Source organism: Chionomys nivalis, chromosome 10 (genome assembly GCF_950005125.1).
Source record: "Chionomys nivalis chromosome 10, mChiNiv1.1, whole genome shotgun sequence".
In the NCBI taxonomy this organism is placed as follows: Eukaryota; Metazoa; Chordata; class Mammalia; order Rodentia; family Cricetidae; genus Chionomys; species Chionomys nivalis.
In genome coordinates this window covers 78,072,692-78,092,909 of record NC_080095.1, presented here as the reverse complement: position 1 = coordinate 78,092,909, position 20,218 = coordinate 78,072,692, and the positions used below count along the sequence as shown (strand labels likewise).

Here is a 20,218-nt window from a genome sequence, read left to right as displayed (position 1 = left end):
GCCTAGGCTCCCACAAAGCCAGTACGTGCAGTAGGATCAAAAACCCATTGCCATTATGGAAAAACAAAAAACTCAGGATAGCCAAAACAATCTTATACAATAAAGGATTGTCAGGAGGCATTACCATCCCTGACTTCAAACTCTATTACAGAGCTACAGTGTTGAAAACAGCTTGGTATTGGCATAGAAACAGAGAAGTTGACCAATGGAATCGAATAGAAGACCCTAGCTTTAACCCACAAACCTATTATTCCTTTTTTGCATAAGATAATTTTAAGAGTTCCAGTCTTGCGATATGAAGGAACATAAAGGAATGCAAGTCTTCAAAGGAAGGGTTTTTTCTTTGATGTTTCTACATTGTAGTTTTTGATGGGTAAAACTGACAGCTATTTCATGCCATCAGGTCCCAGGCTTCATGGTAGTGGCCACTTCATTCACATTAACTGAGCACATTTGTTGCAGGGAGGAACAGGAAGTAACTACAGACCCTACAGCTCTCTTGTCCTTGATGGACCGAGGTTAAATGGGACAGAAGCATCTTCATGTTCTTTGTTAGGGAAAGTAAAACACAGGCAGACGCAATGGTTGAGTTCAGAATTAGTTGTTTTAGAGTAGAAAAATTAAGACTATCTGATTCATTTTCCACAGTTAGCCAATGTGAAGCTTTTAACATTTATCCTTGCCCAAACTCATTAGGAAGACGCCATTTAACTGAAGAATTGGAGGAAGGAATATTTAAACTGGTACCATTAAAACAGACAGCAAGAAAGGGCATGATGTAATGAAATGATTGCTTTCAATTGTAACATTAAATATTTAAGAATCATCTCTAGGGGAGAAAAAACACTACATCAAGAATAACCCAATCTACTTCCTATCTTAATATTTAACATATCCTATTGGCTTCATAATCTTTTGCTAAAATAGTCTTAATTTTTGTTCTAAGCTCCATTTAAGCATGATATCAATATTCTTTGAATAACGGTGTCTCTACCCAGTATACATTTATTGGTGTCTACCTATCAACAATGAAATCAGACACAAGATTTCTTTGCCACTCTACCTAAAACAATGGTCCCATGTTATCAAGGTACCAACACAGCATCAGTATTGTTTGAGTTCCTGGCCCACCTCTCTACAGAGTCCAGATTTGTTCATGTGCTTGTGTTGTTAATGTGTACTTCTTGTTAAATTAAAATTCCACCAGGAAGCGCTTTTTCTTCTTGATCCACAGCAGAATGTTGATGAAGACAGCAGTCAGAGATCGCTGCCCACCCCATTTATAAGGGGAGGCAACAGTTAGTGGAGCCCTGCTTAGCAAATAGGCATGGTTCACAGGGACTCTGTTTTCAAAACAAGAAAAAAGTACCGAGGTAAGATGGTGTGTGCGGGAACACTAGGTGTGATGGAGGCCCCCAAAGAGACAGATTCTATGTGGAACACCAGCTTTAAGTTAGGAAAACTTCGTAAAGAAGGCATTATATATGTAACCAGATTCTTGTTTCTCTTACAGTGACTGATTGTTGATAGTTTACAGAATGTTCCACAAACTGCAGCTTTTGGTTTTCTTCTCTTGCCTGTTGTTCTTTCTTTAAAGAAAGGTTCCTTTGTGAGCCTTTTATCCATGATAAGAGACGACAGCCATCCTCCCCGTGCAACATCCTCATCATTTCTCCGTATTTTCTTCTAGATCACTCCTGTTCCTGGCACGCATCCACTTCTAGTTTTCGTCAACCCCAAAAGTGGTGGGAAGCAAGGAGAACGGTATGTTTTAAAAGTCAAGTCTGTTTTTCTATTTTATAAAAGTGAAAAGATGAACTACTTTTATGATGGAAACAACACTGCTTCTCAAAGGATAATAACACTTATGAGTCAAGCTAACACCTATATGTTACAAACTGATATCAATCACTTGTCTTTTATATTTGAAATTTTCATGTAATGGCCTTTTGTAAGCATTTTAGCTACCAAATATCACATATCTCCATTTTGTCTACCACACCTATGATCTTGCCTCTTAGCAAAGGGCTTGGTATATGACAAAGATTCACAATGTTAAAAGGAAGTTGGTTTTCCAAGCGGTTAACAGATAGACCCTAGGCAAATCACAGTCAATATCAAGGAAGAGAATTCATGTGTAATTTTTAGGCAAATATATTATGGTGATTTTAAGCCTACATTTTAGAGTTCATAATTCTGTGTTTGTAGGTAAGGACAGTATATCTAATATAAAAAAAAAACTGGCTACAGTGTCAGGCATCTTAGTATTTATTCAAGCCAAAAATACTAAATTTAGCTGGGCGGTGGTGGCGCACGCCTTTAATCCCAGCACTTGGGAGGCAGAGGCAGGCGGATCTCTGTGAGTTCGAGACCAGCCTGGTCTACAAGAGCTAGTTCCAGGACAGGCTCCAAAACCACAAAGAAACACTGTCTCGAAAAACCAAAAAAAAAAAAAACAAAAACAAAAACAAAAAAATACTAAATTTTACTCTTGTGATGAATTAATAATTAAGTCATAATATGCAACAAAAATACGAAAAGGAAACCACCGAAGAGTTTATTCAAATATAGACAGGAGTAATATAATCACGTACCCCCACCTTAACATTGCTGGGATGTCATTTTTAATCTCATATAAGAACACAGGTCAAAGCAAACACTGTGACTGTACATTAGAGTCAATTGTTGTTTACAGCAAATTATAAAGATTTCCATCCCTAAAGTAGAATTTTGAAAATTACTTTTTCTGATGTCCTTTAACTTTTGAGTTGTTTTGACTAAATGACACCTATTATCTTTTCATCGAATGAAATATTAACTTTTACTTTTCATAACATATGAATTTATGTTTTACTATGATAAATATATACTGTAATAATAACTCAAAACTTTAAAGCTCCACAAATTTCATTAGAGATATCAGTTACCTCACTCATGAAAGTAGAAATTAAGTAATATTGCAAAAGTACTTTTTTTGCAAAGCTTAATTTATTACACGAACCTTTGTAATTCAATTTATTTCAGAAATAATAAAAGGATGGAAATGGTAAATGTTAGTAGGCTTTCTTGTGGTATATTTAATACATTGTTTATTATAATCAAGCTAAACATATCTCCTCAAATGTTTATCAAACTGAAAATTCTTTTTTCTAGCCTAATGAAGTTGTCCATTATCTCTTGTTGTTTAACTGGGCACTAGCGCGTCAAGACATTTTGCTCCTGTGAAACTAACCTGAGTGCCCATTTACCGACCTTTCCACAACTGCCCCCTTTCTGTAGTCATTACCGCCTTTGATAACTTACAATGGACGCTCACCTCCGAGATCATGCTGCTCTTATCTGTTTTTGCATGGTTCTTTGCACTTAACTAACATCTATGTATATACATGTAGTGACAAAATTACAGGCTTTCATGCTGCTCACTCACAGTTCAGTCTGCACCACGTGTGTCTGCTCCTAAGATGGTGGACATGTTGGTTGTTCCTGGTCTTGACTATCATGAGCCATATTGTGGTGGGCTGGGGTGCAGGTGCTTCTTTAGCAACATTATTTTAATGTCTTTTGATACATATCCATTAGTGGATCAAATAGTCCTTCAGTCTTTAAGATTTGGAAGTATGCCACTACTCTTCCCAATCAGAAATCTGTCACTAAGGCCTACAGGTAAAGGGTACTTTTTATCCACATCCACATCATTCTATAATAACCATTCTTACTGAGTCCGGTCTCTCACTGAAGTTTTCACTTGTTTTTCCCTAAAAGTTGGTTGCAGTGATGGGCTTTGTTGTATTTTTTTTAATACATCATACTGGCCATTCATAAGTCTTCTTTTGAGAATATATATTTAGCTATATTTCCGATTTTAATTAGAATTTTTCAAATTTCTATATTGTCATGAATGCGGTCAGCTCCTTATAAGTTGCATATTTTGTAAATTCTTTCTCCCATCCCATGGATTATGTTCCTTTGTCGCAGAGATGTTTTTATCCACTTTTATCTTATCAGTAAGTACAGAAGATTTTTGTAGTTAGATTTTTCTTTGTGCTTCTAGCTCATAAATAATGACATGGAGACTTGTCCTTAATTACAAAAACTTGGCCTATAGCTTAGGCTTGTTCCTAAGTCTTTTAGCTTATTAACCCATATTTTTATTAATATACGTGGCTATTACCTCTATTCCATTCTGTGTTTCCAAATAATTTCATATTTACCTGACTTTGCTGTCTCTCTTCTTACCAGAAGTCTCTGTACCTGTAAGTCCCACCAATACCTCCTGCCTAGCTAATGGCCATGCAGCTCTTTATTAAACTAATCAGATGGTGCCTTGGCAAAGACACATTTTCATCGCGTACAAAAAGATTATTCCCCAACAAAATTTAGCACGCTTGATGAAAAAATGTTGAAGAAATTTGATATAGAAGAAATGTGTATAGTACAATGTCATTCATGAAAACCTCACTATAACAGTATCATTAGAAAGCCGGGCGGTGGTGGCGCACGCCTTTAATCCCAGCACTTGGGAGGCAGAGGCAGGCGGATCTCTGTGAGTTCGAGACCAGCCTGGTCTACAAAGGGAGTTCCAGGACAGGCTCCAAAGCTACAGAGAAACTCTGTCTCGAAAAAACAAAACAAAACAAAACAAAAAACAGTATCAGAAGAAATGTAGAAAAACCGAAAGCATCCACTTTGAATTGTAAAATAAGACAACCATGCCAATTTCATCACTATTGAATATAGTGCTGGAAATCTATACAAAGCAAGCATGTAAGAGGGAAAATTTAGAACATTCAAATTAGTAATAAGAAAATCATTATATCATAGAAAACGCCAAGCATGCCACCAAAAATATGAACATTTATACATAATCTCTCCTGAAAGGAAGAATACAGATCAGCACAAAGCATTTGTACTGTTGATACAACTACATAGTAAATTATTTCAAGTAGAAATCAAGAAAGCAAACCCAACTAGCTACTCTGCTATATGCTTGTGTTTCTGGCACTTCAAGTATGAGGTTAGCCCTAGCTGCATAATCAGAGGTTTACTAGGCCAACCTGGCTCTACAGCAAGACATCTTCTCAGCAGCAATCAATTTAGGATAGCTAAAAAATTAAATAAGTCACTAAAACACTTGAAATTCAGAAGTCAAAGTTTTTATAATTAAATTTGTAAAACCTTGATTAAAGATCTGTGGACAACATAAAACAGAATGCTTTTCAGTTTCCATCAGTTGGAAAAATCAATGTGGTGCAATATGTTTAATTCCTAAATGAATCTACAGGCTCAATATAATTTCTATGAAAATGCCAAGAATGTTTTTAATAGAATAAAAAAATCCTAAAATTCATATCATCTCACTGGAAGAAAAAGGAAAGAGAAAGAGAGAATCAAATACAACAGTATAGCCAAGGACAAATTCAGAGGAATTAAATACTCTGAATGCAAAATCTACCACACAGTTATAATTATCAAACTGGTGTTGAGCTGACATAGACACACATAGCAGAATGAAATGGAACAAAGAGTTTACAAACACATCTCTGCCTGGAGGGCCGTCTGTTTTGGACAAAGGTACAAGGATGTCCACTGGAGAAAGGACAGCCTTTCCAATAAGCAGCACTGGGAAAATTCAGCATCCAGAAGCAAAAGACTAAACCAGTTTTTACATCCTTACCTGTTATAACAATTATCCAAATCAGATTGAAGACTTTACAAAATATGAAAGTGATAAAGGAAAATGTCTCAGCATGTTATCCTCAGTAAGGGATAAGATACCTCAAAACACAGGAAATTAAAACAACAAAAATGTCATGACTATCTTGAAAACAACATGTGAACTGTCCATAAAGAATTAGATAAAAATTAACTCTTTTATGGACATGAAAAATACTTAGTAGAAAAAATACAAAATATGTTTTTAAAAGAAAACTATATCCTTCTACATTTATTTTGATAGACCCTACATCATTTAGAGTAATCCGTAGCTTAATATGTTCCCAACAGATTGATACATATTTTCCTTAAAGCAAGTCATGTGGAAGTACTCTGAAGTCAGAAAGATGTTAGTGAGGACAGCTATGCTATGAGTACTTTTATTTTATTCGTGTGTCTTTGTTATTTATGTGTTGACCTTGACCATTAAAGGTCAAATTACAAGCCCTTGAGAGCTTGTTTGGTGACAGTGAAAGGGAAACCTAACTACTGCTCTACTCTTGACTGAAGACCAGTTCTCTGCCAGGCAAGGCTTTCCTCTTTCACAGCGGGCATGGCCAAGAAAGGAATGAATATGGAGTGGTAAAGGAAGAAGTGGACACCCTCCTAAACAGCCAGATCAGCTGAGTGAGCCCTGGTATCATTGGGTTGACCTCTAAAGCATGGGGAAGATTCTGGGAAATTCTTACCTCCTAAACATGATAGAGCTTTTTATTCATAAGCTCACACTAGCTGCTTTATCTATAGAAGACCTAACAAGATCAGCCAGCTTCATTTCCAGTATGGATGGTGGAGGGACTCGTGAGAACTACTCTAACTGAGTAGCTATTATCAGCTGACAGCTGCTGGCGGTTGGGCATCATTATCTTGAGGCTGTGCTACCTGACTTGTTGCACACGATCCAGTGGATGACTCCATTGCAATGCACAAATGGGGAGTACCAAATGAACAATAAGAGCACCTGAAGAGGAGGCAGATGCATGGATGAAGATGTCCTTATTGATTCCAAGGGTTGAGTCAGCAGATGTATCTGGTTAAGAGGAGCCCTCTTTTTCTTTGCCACTGAGCTTATTCCATCTGAGATTGTGTTCAAACTAAAGAGGAAAACTTTGCCTGTGAGAGCAGAAACAGTGTTCACTCAAGAGCATGGCAGTAGCTAAGCCCTCTGTTAGAAATTCCAAAGTAGCTCTCAGGGCCGATTACATTCATGTTTAATGGTCAAGTTCAACATTTAATGACAAAGACACATGCATATACTTAGGAACATCAGGAAGCTAAACTGGCCTCATTAATGAAACCAGTGAGTGGAAACAGGATCTGGATGCTCATGTTTCATTTTACACATGTGTGTAATTCTCAAAAGAATAAAAGATTTGACAAATAATGTGAAAAGATGTTTAAAAAGATACCTATTCAGAATGTGAACAATTTTCCTGTGACAGGTAACTTCTAGACTAGGACTCCATAGAGATATCTCCTTTTTTAATTTTTGTCATTTTTTACTTTGATAGGTTGGGAAAATTGCAATATGTCACAGAATTATATATCCACACAAAATTTCCTTTAATAGCCACCAGGTGTGATTTTGTTCACTTATAGCTTATTCAGACGGCTCCTGCTGGTCACATCCAAACCCCACTAGCACCTTTACCACCAGGGTAAAAGACAGAAGGTTTGTGATGGGTGGGGGTGAGCATGTCAACATACATTTTGCAAAACCACATGAAGAGTGTTAACACAGAAAGGTTTAAAATATGTTGCTATGGAAGTTCAGAGGGGGAAATATCCATGAAAACTGAGAAATCTCAGAATAAGTACTCCTGTGTTGGGTGTTACATAAATAGATGTTCACCAGATGAGTAAAGGAGAAAGCAGATTCATGAAAGGGCATGGTGCCGACCAGGAGCATCTCAACAGGGATATAGTTAAGGGGAAAGTTAAGAGATGGGCTGTTGGCTCACAAGGAAGGGGTTTGAATATTACCAAATGACTGACTAGGTACTAGTGGGTACGGACATCCCAAGTTGAGAAACACCTCTCCCTTAAAGGGAAAGGACTGGTCTAACCTTTCTGATCACTTAGTAGGAAAGGGAACTAACAGTTAGAGAATGACTCAAGTCACTACATAACGTAATAAATTAAGGTAAAAAGATTTTTTCCTTTTTTTTTTGTAGATTTAGAGATGGGGTAAAATATTAGTTTCTTTCAGAAAGTAAAGTCTTGAAAATTTACCTGTTAGAATAATTTGGCAGATTTATAAGTCGAAATATTCATGTATAGCTACTAGACTATGTTATTTCCTTCCAGGAATGTATATTATAAAGTGTATAGCCCTACTTTGCATATGGGATAATTTTTAATCTTTATTAGTTAGGTCCAGTATTGAGATCTGTGAAGAGAAGCTTATAGCCATCTATCAAGAGAATATAATTAAAAGTTTTATACTGAAATATTTTTTAAATATATTCAAAGCTAATTAATGAAATAGTGTTCAATGGAGGGTTAGCAGTTGCTGCGTTATAGCAGTGTGACCATCATTCCTGACTTCCAAGCTGTATTACCTTTGTGTCTGTTTCCTTTCTTTTGAGGTCCACTAGCTCTTTGAGTGCTATATGTCTGACATTATAAAGGATGGATTTATCAAATACCATTAAATACTAACCTATACACTTGTGGCACTAGGTCTGTAATGTTTCTGAAAAATCAATTTGTTTTTACTAAATTCCCTGCCTTCCATGTTTTCACATTTACAGCATTTACAGAAAATTCCAGTATCTACTAAACCCTCGTCAGGTTTACAGCCTTTCTGGAAATGGACCAATGCCAGGGTAAGTGAGCATGAGGATAACCTCATTGTCATCGACTCACTTCATAGCTACTAATGAAATAACCTGTGTGATGTGTCCAGAAAGGTCATTTAACTTCTGCAGAGCGTTTAGCATGTGAAAAAAAATGATGGTACCTACAGCAAAAGAGCAAAAACACACAGTGTTCTTCAAAATAGCTAGCAACACACTTCGGATTTGGATCTTTTCTAGTATAAGCAGTACTAATAATATCACACACACACACACACACACACACACACATGCTCATCAGGCACTCACACACAGACACACATACACACACACACACACACAGAGCAAGATTTGACGCTGCTGAACCTTGTTTGAGGAACTGCTGTCTTTTACTGGTTTAGTATTAAGAATAGATTTGTTGCAGACTGAAACAAGAAACTAATTAACAAAGACTAGAAGTCATAATATAATTTTCTCGTTTATTATCTGAAGCATCTAATGAATACCACTCTCTTATAATATAGTTTCTTATTACTAGGTAAGGCATAGCGAAATAAAATTATATTTCCAATGTGAAACATGTACTTTTGATGAAATAAATATAGACTGAACTAAATTATCATTAATTTGGCCTCATTAAGTTATTAACGTCATCCTCTTGCAATGACCTCCTTTCTCTCTTTCAGCGTGGCGGTAAACATAAGACCCACACAAAGCAGAGAGGAATTGAATAAGCTTTTGTGTTTCCTGTAAAGAGAAACAAAAGAAAATAAACATGAGTAGAGTTTAAAATAAGTCCTGTAGGCTGTTTCCTAAGAGTTATAAATTAGGTACCAAAATGGTTTGTTCTTTTAAAAATTGAATAAAATTTGTACCATAATAGTATGTGTAAACTAGTGTTAATAAAGCACGATTATCATACTCTCCAGAACGGTAACAGTCATTTTCTTATACCCGTTATTGCTTGCTATCCAGGACAGGTTTCCAAACACGGAGTAGTGTCCGATGGAGCCTCTTTGCCATCGGTGGCAGGCTTTTCCAGTAATATGCCCTGCCAGCTAGACAGGTTCACAACTGGTCACAGGCAGCAAGTCTTGACGAACACGTCAAGGCCAGGACAAGTCAGGAGGCTGACTCAGATGCGCTCTTGGAATCATGCTTTTTTTTGCTCTCAAATATTCTCTGTACTTCACAGAGGTAGCATATTCTGACCAGTTGAGGAAAACCCTTTGAAATGTTGATTCAGTTAACCTAGCTGGATCCTGGACAGCCTAGCCTCTCTCTGCCTTTCCTGTCTCACCTACATAAAGACGAATGATACTGACTTCCTAGGAGAGCTGTGAAGTTAAGTGGGCCATTGCTACCAGACACATCACCGTGTAGCATAGCTTTAGTAAATGACACTCATCTGCAGTACTGCAGTATTCTGGGTGGCAATATAATTGAGAGTTAGCAATAATATGCTTATTCTGTATGGATCACTGTAATAATAGTTATTTTTTGTTAGGTTTTATCATTTTAATTCTCTTCCACTATTTGAAGTATTACATGCTTGTTTTCCCTCTTTATATTTTATATATCCTGATATCCTCCATTCCTTACACCCTTGCTACAAACATTACCACTTAGGAAAAAAGTTACCTCCCTTCTGCTTCAGCTCCTCCATAGTTTATCTTCCTGACCAATCTACTGTAGATACCCATTGGTAAGTTATCTATATATCTCCCTGCAACATTCAAACATCTACATGTTTATATTACATAAACATGTTTATGTAAGTTTAAATATAAACTTTGTTTGCTATATAAATTGTAGTTTTCATATTCTCCTTTGAAAGAAAATAGGAGGGCAATTTTTCATATGTGTAGATATATGTATTTAGTTTTTATAAGCGATGAATAACAATCCATAAGATTATTAGCAATTTTATTATTGATGATCAATTAGACTGTCTTAAATTTACCAATACCACATTAAGAGACTATTCCTATGAACTTAAGTTTATTTTTGAAAGTGTGCTGAAATAATTTTATAGAATAAGTCACAACAGGTAAAATGTCTTGTTTGATAGTGTTAGTCTTAATGTTATTGCCTCAAAAATTTACTTAAAAAGTTTGAATCAATATATATTTCCAATGGAAGTATATAATGTGTTTCTCTCAATACATTTTAATATGATGATCTTCTGCAGTTCTTACTTTTCTGTAATTTGATAGGTGAAATACATTATAATCATTTCACTGTGCACGTCTGATCAACTATATAATTTTCTCTTTCCTGTGCCTGATTTGATAGCAACAGGTACACAGCCTCCTTGTTATAGGAAACCATGGAAAAATTGTGAAGTTGTTTACTGAATTGGGGAAAAGTGGAGAATGCGGGAGTTTGAGAACAGATAGGAGACAGGACAGTATAAGAAATCAAAATCATAGGAGTAACAACTGCCCTGCAGACCACTGCTCAGAGCAGCTGCATCTGATTGGTTTTGTTGCTCTCTGAAAAATCAAAAAACAAAACAAAACAAAAACAAAAGCAAAAGCAAACCTCCTAGCGAAACATAAATGTCTATTTTGCTACAGTCTGGTCTAGTATGCAGAGGGAAATCTTGGCTTCAGTTCTATTAGCTGTCGAAGTGGATTGTTTCTTCAAAGAGAGGGAAAGAGAAATAAATGTTGGTAGTCAAAGGCACTGCATGCCTGCAACAGTGACAAGCACAATCACACACGCTGTAAGTGTTCTCTGGGAAACTGTGAGGGCAGTTCCTTTTACTTCCTTTCCACTGAGTCTCATTTTAGACAGACGCAAACAAACCAAAAAAAAAAAAAAAAATGTAAGCACACCTCCAAATACAAATTTATGTAAGTGATATTTTATTTTAAGAAAATGAAATTTCTATAGCACATCAAAAAGATATTTAGTAAAACTATAATAGAACAATGTATTGTAATTTTAAGCAGAAAATAAAAGAGAAAATTTTTAGGTTATAGAAACCTTTGGGGATGATTTTGAGGGTGTAAAGGAAAGGGAAAGATGATTTATTCAAAAAATAAAATAATAATAAATTTCTTTTTTTCAAATTGGTCAATGTAACAAATATATGAGTTATTGTTCATTGCATTAGTGGTCAGTGGAATTCAAAGAAGCCCATTTCACAATCACTCTGTCAAGGAAAGAATGCATACTGTCCTTTTGTTTCATTTAAAATGCAAAAAAAGCTTTGTGCTACTTCGGAACACAGAACATTGATCCACTTATCAACCACATTTTATCACTTATGTGTCCCTTTATCTATATTGTGTCTGTCATCCTCTTTACTCTCTCTCTCTCTGTGTCTCTCTCTGTCTCTCTGTCTCTCTCTCTCACACACACACACAAACACACACACACACATTTTGGGCTATGAGATTTTGTTTGTTTTCTTTTTTTTTAGATGCTTGCTTGTTACCTAATAGTAAGCAAGTGACCTTATTTAGTATTGTACTATCCAGGGATATCTATTTTCCTGGAAATTTCATTTTTATTTATTTCTTTACAACCAAATGATATTACATTGTGTTATTTTCTGTCTATTGTGAATAAAGTAGCATTAAACAATGGTGTTCAAGTTTTCCTGAGGGAGGATATGGCATTCAGGAGCAGAATACGGAACCACGGTGTAATTTTATATATATGGAATCCCAAACTGGTGTCCATAAGGGCAGTACTATTTTGCTATCCTACCAGCATTGATGATGGTTTCTCTTTGCTCATACTCTCCTCAGCATATGTGATCTGATACCTTGAGGACATTCATGAGGTGTTTTCCATCCCAGCTGTAGAGCAGCAAACTACATAACCTAGGCAAATATGTACTAGTGACAGTAGCCAGTGTCACATCTAAGTCTGTGCCTAAGTTAAATGCCACCTACAAACAGCCTGACGATGTCAAGGGGGTGGTTTCACCATCCAGTTCAGAACACATCATTATAACTCAAAGTGGCTTGTCCTTTTCTGCGGTAGATATTTCAAAACTCCTAATCTTGTTTGTGCTGGAGATTAAGAGAATGGGTAACATTTTCCTACTCATGGGTTGATATCAACAAGCTTGCAGTCAACGCTAAAGAGGCAGAGGCAGTGGGATTGCTGCAAATTTGGAGCCAATCTGGTGTATATAGTGAGTTCCAGGCTAGTGAAGGCTGCCTAGCAAGACCCTGTCACAAAGTCACCATACCCCAAACAAACAAAAGGGTGGATGGCACTGAAGCCACATTACCAACATCTAAGTATCGTGAGCTGTCACTTGAATACCTTCAAAGCTTCCCAGGTGGTGTGAGGAGGCACCGAGTTAGCAAACACTTTGTTCTCTGGATGTCACCATACGACAGACTTACTGTCACCTTCCAAATAATGTACTAGTTATTTTCAACTATTACAAAGTGATGATCTTTTATTACTTCAGTCAACTGCCGTATTACCACAAGTCAGCAGACCCATGTTGAACTTGTATCTTTCTGTCAAAGACACAAGGACAAAAGAAAATACCTTATGGCCCAGCCTTTGATCAAATGACTGGTCTCTTACACAAACTGTGTAGTTCATGTTTTTTGGAAAATGTATGAAACTCTTAGCTGTCTTATGAGCTGCTGAAGTCAAGTAAGGACCATACTAAAGATACTTCAAACATGGACCCTTTCCTCACATACACTAACATTTTTTGGTTTCTCACCTAGAGCATGGATTCTTTCCTTTTCTCAATTTCCTTTTATCATCTTAATGTGTATTTAAATATATAGTTTCATAAATATTAATGTATGAATTAAGAATTATTCAAATTTGTTCTTTGTGATTTCAGTTTATAGTTTTTTTCTCTTTTGCCCATGTACACATTGATTGTTTAGTAACTAATTCTATACTAAATGAATTCTCAATATGTTATAATTTATAGACTACTCTTACATGTAAGACCGGATCATTAAAGTATTCTTCCATTTTACTTATATATTGCTAAACTTTAATAGTGTATGTGGTATGCATATGCTGGTCCATGATGACAGAGTCATAACTGTGAGTTATATGCTTTCATCACCTCTCATTGTTCTTACCGTCTCCCACTGTCACTTTCCTGTGCGTTTATACACTTTTAATTTTATATTTAACCTTTTATTCAAAATTCTTTTATTCTTTCAAGGAGGTTCCTTAGAAAATGGATGAGGCAGGCACCATGCAAATGTTTCCTAGATTGAAATCAAATAGGTTCTCCAGAAGCTGTTCATTAGTCCCATTTCATGAAGACGTTCCTTGTGCTAGGCCACTGATAACCATCTGCACTGTGTCTCAGATATAGGCCTGCACTTCAGCATGAAACTGTCCTCTGCACAATGCCAGGGCAAGCTCTGTGTGGCTGTTTTCTCCTGCTTTCTTTTTCTTTCTGCCCCATGACTAGTGTCTCTTTCCACACCTGTTCTAGCTGTGTTCTCCTTGTTTATAGGTCAGTCCCTCTGCAGGTTTACTCTTTGTGCACATTACTTTCAAGTGTTCTAATCCATAGACTCTCTCAGGTAATCTAATATATTGTTATAATTTGCATTTCTCTGATGACTAAGTATGTTGAGCATTTCCTTAAGTATCTTTCAGTCATTTTAGATTCCTCTGTTGAGAGTTCTCTGTTTAAGTCTATACTCCATTTTTTATTGGATTATTTGTTCTTTCGATTACCAATCTCTTAAGGTCTTTGTATATTTTGGAGATCAGCCTTCTGTCTGATGTGCAGTTGATGAAGATCTTTTCCCATTCTGTAGGCTACCATTTTGTTTTGTTGAACGTGTCCTTTGCTTTACAGAAGGTTTTCAGTTTCAAGAGGTTCCATTTATTAATTGTTTCTCTCAGTGTCTATACTACAGGAGTTGTATTTAGAAAGTGGTCTTCTGTGTCAATGTGTTCAAGTGTACTTCCCACTTTCTCTTCTATGAGGTTCAGAAAAGAAAGCATATTTAATAAATGGTTCTAGCATAACTCGATATCCTCAACATGTAGAAGAATGAATATAGATCCATATCTATCACAACGCACAAAACTCAAACTTTCATCCAAATGGATCAAAGACTTCAACATAAAACATAGTATTCTTAAATAGGGAAATTCTTTTTCACTTTGCTCATAAATTAGTATATGGTCTATTTTTTGAGAAATATACTTTTTAATATTTTTGTTTTATATGCTAAATCTAAATATAAGACAAATACTATTTTTAAATATAACTTAACAGGCAATCTATAGGTTCACATTCTCAACTATCAGACATGTTTCTGTTAGTAAAATCTTAAAAGAAACATCCTCTTAACAACTTGGAATTTGTGTAACAGATTCCACATATTTAGTTGTTTTCTTAATTTAAAATACCATTTTACATAACAAACTTTCTATCATATTTTTATTTTAAGCATCTCTGTTCAGTCAGAGCTTATGACCTCTTACATATGTCTCTCATTACAGCATCATGCTAGAGAGTACTATCACCTCACAAAATGCCTCGCAAAACTAACAAGTGCTTAACAAAATTCAATGAAACTCTGCTACAACTGTCCAAAAATGTGAAAGCCAGCTATTCCCTGATGCAAATCTGAAATATTCCCCACCCCACGTCCTTCATGAGAGTGACAATAAAACATGATGCAGGTGGGGATGGTGCTCTTGCACAATGAAATGCAGTGGTATTTTTCTGGTATTGTCTTGGGCACCGGAGGGGCTACATTTCATTTTTAATCGTAAAATGCAACGTAAAGATCTATAGATTAATACAAGTAAAGAAACATAAAATAGACTGATGTAATGAAAGTCACCAACTTGATTTTCTTACACATGAGTTCTGTTACCTGAGGTCTTATAGTCTTCAGTCACTATGTTGTTCACTAAATGAATTAGGACCACAGAGATGTTGGAAATTCTGAACTTTTATTTTTAGACAGTTAAACCATTGAAATAGCATTTAAAATACTATACATCATTGTTTATGAATCATGATTTATCCAGGCTTCAAAAATCTAACAATAAATAAAATATTATAGCACACATATTCACATGAGTAAATACTTAAGCATTGATATCGTTTACATGCATGTGTACATACACACACACATGCCACAGAAACACATAAAAATAGAACTGCATTAGTTGCTTTCCTGTTCGTATGATAAAATAGCATGATCCAAGGCAAAGCCAGGAAAGTCATTTAAGATCGCATTTTCAGGGAAGAGTCTATTACTGTCATGTAGGGAGCCAAGGAACATGAGACTGAGAGGTCATACCTTCAATTGCAAAAAGAAAAAGAAAGGGAAAAATACCAGAGCAAGGGAATAGGAATTGGAGTCAGAAGACAATTTATAATCAATTTTGGTGTAATGATTCAACCTTCTCTTGTTATTCTAAATATGGAGATCAGATGTGGTGGCACAAACCTGGGACTCCAAAGTTTGGAAGCTCAGAGAAGAAGATTTTGGGTTGACACTAGTCTGTCCTGTAACATCAATTCCAGGTCAGTCTGTGCTATAAAGTCAGAATCTTGACTCCTAAAACATAGTTAGGGTTCCTCTTTCTATAAACAAGAATGCATGTGAGTGTTCCAGTCAGCTGAAAAGAGCAGGCTGGACTTCTCCCCAAGAAGAACATTCAGAAAAGGAGAGTGGAGCGTGTATCCACCCTTTCAAATACACATATATGATTAAAGAATCACAGAGGTCATTCTCTTTGGGTCAGGAAATATGTACCCTTCTCTTGTCTAAATGCTTTTGCTCCCAATCTCTGTGTTTTATTTGCAGAAAACAAAACAAACACACAAATTAAGTCCTAACTCATCACAAATCTTAGTGGGGCATAGTCCAAAGCAAAAATGATCTAGAATTTTTATTTAAATCAATTACATTGTCCTTAATATAAATGTATATTTATAATTATTTAAGTTACTTTTCAAAAATAACTATTTCCAGGCTGGGGAGGTGGCTCAGTAGGTACAGGGCTTGTGGCACAACCAATGGAGCCCGAGTTCAGGTTCCCTGTCCTAGAACAACTGGGGTCAGAGAAGGAAGACAGTGGATACCCGGAGCTCACTGAGCACCAAGTCTAGTCAATCATTAAATTACAGTTTTAGGGCTGAGAGACTATATCAAGAAATAAAGTCTATGGGCCTGGAGTGAAGGCTTAAGTATTTAGTACTAAATGCCATTTTAGAAAGCATAGGTTTATTCCCACCAATCCCATGAGTATGCACAAATGTCTGTAACTCTTGTTCTGTCCTTCAAGGGCACTAGGTATGCATGTGGTGTGCATACCAACATAAAAACCAAGCAGTGATATATGTAAAATAATAGTAAAAGGTTTTAAGAGGACATACATTGTAGAGAGATGGAAAACTAGCATCTGGCCTCCACTTGCACACGTAAACTTCTACACCTGCACACATACAACAAATAACTATGCCTACAGTACACACACACACAGAGGAACACACATGTGAACATTTCCCAGCTAGTATAAAATTTTGTGTTAACAAAAGTTGTTTCTGAAGGTACTTTATTATCTAAGTGATCTTATAAATAGTTTTATATAAGATAAAATGTTTTAACTAAACATTACTTTTTGTGAATCATTGAAAATGACTTGAAGGAAATTTCATCCCTCTTTAATAACATTTTCTAAAACTCATGCACACTTGTCCAGAACACAGTTTTAGAGAATGTATTGTTTATTGGCTACTAATTTCTTGTACCTTTTATAATACTCTGAAAGAAATATATAATGAGATAGCATCAATGGTTTTCAGGAATTAACGCTCCCATGTGGTTTCTCACTTTGTCTTTTATTCTGTTCTCTGTCTCTTTCCCTCCACACCTAAAACTCACATTTGCATAAGCAGTGTTTCCAAGATGTCAAGGGATAATAAACTTAATGTTTCATTTCTTTATGTTTTACTAAACTATCTTTGCAATGAGTTTTTTTAATTTTGGTAATAGTATTAATTGTATTCTAAGATCATAAAATGAGCTCAAATTATTATGTGCAATTGTCCTCTGCCCTGATGGAGTGGACCCCCAAGTTTGTTGAAAATGCATGCATTTTCTAGCAACCAAATTATCAAATTAAAGTGAGGATGTTTTGATAAGAAAGCATTCTTATGATGAACTTTCTTCTTAGCTGGACCTACTGGGGAGGTTTTCAGAGGCTTGCAAGTCCTGTATTTGAAACTGATCTTTACAAGTTCTAAATGGAAATAGCTAAGTGAAAATTCCTTCTTCTGTAACATCACTTTGTTGCACAAGTTGTAGAACGAAACCCTAGGAGACTTAAATGCTTCTTGCTCCCATTTTGAAAGGACACTGAGGTTTCAGTGACATTATCAGTGAGTGTGTGGTATTTGTAGACACCACCTGGGTGTAAGAAAACAAGGGGAAGGCTATGGAAAACTGACATTTTAGCTTAGCGTGTCAACTGATGTCTGTGCTTAGAGCACTTCAGGCTTAAACAGGAATCTCATCACAATAAGCATGGGTTGAAACTGGACTCTCTGAACATGGCGGACAATGAAGGCTGATGAGAAGCCAAGGACAATGGCCCTAGGTTTCGATCCTAATACACGAACTGGCTTTGTGGGAGCTTAGCCTGTTTGGATGCTCACCTTCCTGGACCTAGATAGAAGTGGGAGGACCTTGGTCTTCCCGCAGGGCCGGGAATTTGGACTGCTCTTCAGTATGGAGAGGGAGGGGGAATGGAGTGGGGGAGGAGAAGAGGAGTGGGGATAGGGGGAGAGGAATGGGGGGAGGGGGCAATATGTGGGAGGAGGGGGAAGGAAATGGGAAACGAGGAGGAGGCAGAAATTTTAATTAAAAAAGAATAAAATAAAAAAATTATAGAAAAAAAAAACAAATGCAAGTTTATCCTAGGCTACATAGTGAGTTTAAGTCCATTCTAAGCTAGAGCGAGATCTTACCTAAAAAATTAATTGTTGTGCACTATCAATACAGTGGCAAACACAAGAATAATCACAAACTGGGAATCCTCCCTGAATTAGCACTATCAATACAGTGGCAAACACAAGAATAATCACAAACTGGGAATCCTCCCTGAATTACAAGGCAACTATGAAGTCATACAATATTGTGATTTTGAGAAAAATATGAAGGTAAATACATGCAACTGTGAATATGAATGGAGCATAATAATAAGACAGGAGCATGCTGTTTATGATGTGAAATTCTAGAGTCAGAAGTGATAAATTTTGAGACATTCTCCTGAAGTTACTCTTTGTGCTGAAGAGAAAGAGGAAAAATGACAGCTGGTGACATGATAATGCCATTCGTGAGCTTTAGTCTCATAGTTATTCACTGCAAGGAACACAAACATAGGTAATAAAGTAAATATTAGTGCTGTCAAAATATTTACATCCCTCTTAGTATAAATAATGTCTAATACATACACTGCCTAATAGCATACACTTGTTTGTTCTGTATTTTCAGTCTGGTTCATGAACATATGGTGCACACACCAATCTCTATGTTCTCTGCTTAATAAATTTTCACCATAGACTCAAAATGAATACATGAATTTTCTTAATAAATCTCATTATCACACATTTCTAAAATTATAGTGTATGGACTGGAAATATTTTTTTCTTAAAACATTTCTCATGTGTGTTTTTAAAATACTGCATCTATTCCGTCTCAAAATTAAAAGGAATGTGAGCTTATTAGAGAAAGTGTGACCATCTCACCAATGCTTTATTCTTGAGTCCGGAATACTTACAAGATTTGTCTTCCCAACTGTGTTTTAAATATACACTATCATGCTGTTAACTATAGGAAGATTGTTGTGCAGCAGAAGTCTAGAATGCATCCCTGTTGAATAACTGGAACTATACAACTTGCTCTAGGGTGGCTGTTGAACATTTGCAGTGGAGCTACTGAGCTCTATTATTAGCATAAGATTGCTTTCAAATGTAACAATTGTAGATAAAATCTCTAGGGAAACCAGTAATGCTGTGGACTACACTGGAAATTCAATAATAATTAATATTCATAATCTATTTGAAGTTTAACTTTAAAATATGCACTAAATAACCTATACAGACTCAAGTACAAACCAAGATAATTTCCTTGTAAAGTAATTATACCCATTGATCTTCTAGATAAAATAATTTCAACTGATAGATGGAAAGTGTAGCATACACTACTAAACTTTCCACAGAGGCATCCTTCTAAAATCTTCTCATTCTCTCATTCATTAATTACTGGAAAGAAAAATAGGAAGCAGGCATTCCTGACTGTTGTCCTGGGTTAAAAGAAGTATTGTGAGACTTTGAATTTTGGATCTTGACAAATTTATTGAATTGATGCAATACCATGGCTGCACCTTCTAGTATGATTGCTATGGGCATACTTTCCTAATGTCCACTGGTTCCTGTTCCCAACTGTAGGCAGAACTATTCTGCCCAAATTGAGCCTGAACTTTGAGTTCTAGAAAATTGTCTTTGTGGATTTATTCTTTGCTTCAACATCACAGGCAAGTAAGTTGGAGAAATACAGAAGTATTCTTGGCCTAAAAATACAGAGAGAAAGAGAGGGAGGCACACACACACACACAGAGAGAGAGAGAGAGAGAGAGAGACAGAGACAGAGAGAGACAGAGAGAGACAGAGACAGAGACAGAGAGAGAGAGAGAGAGGAGGGAGAGAAAGAGAATGC

General features: G+C 36.2%; 1 protein-coding gene across 11 annotated transcripts in view; it reads left to right on the top strand.

Annotated features, from left to right (window-relative positions):
- Positions 1 to 20,218, top strand: part of Dgkb (diacylglycerol kinase beta) — a 592,477-nt gene that overhangs the window by 237,105 nt on the left and 335,154 nt on the right. For all 11 annotated transcript variants that reach the window (XM_057782585.1, XM_057782593.1, XM_057782590.1 and 8 more), the window contains 2 exons: positions 1,691 to 1,764; positions 8,466 to 8,540. In XM_057782585.1, the coding sequence (XP_057638568.1) occupies positions 1,691 to 1,764; positions 8,466 to 8,540 (149 nt within the window). The remainder of the gene's footprint in view (positions 1 to 1,690; positions 1,765 to 8,465; positions 8,541 to 20,218) is intronic.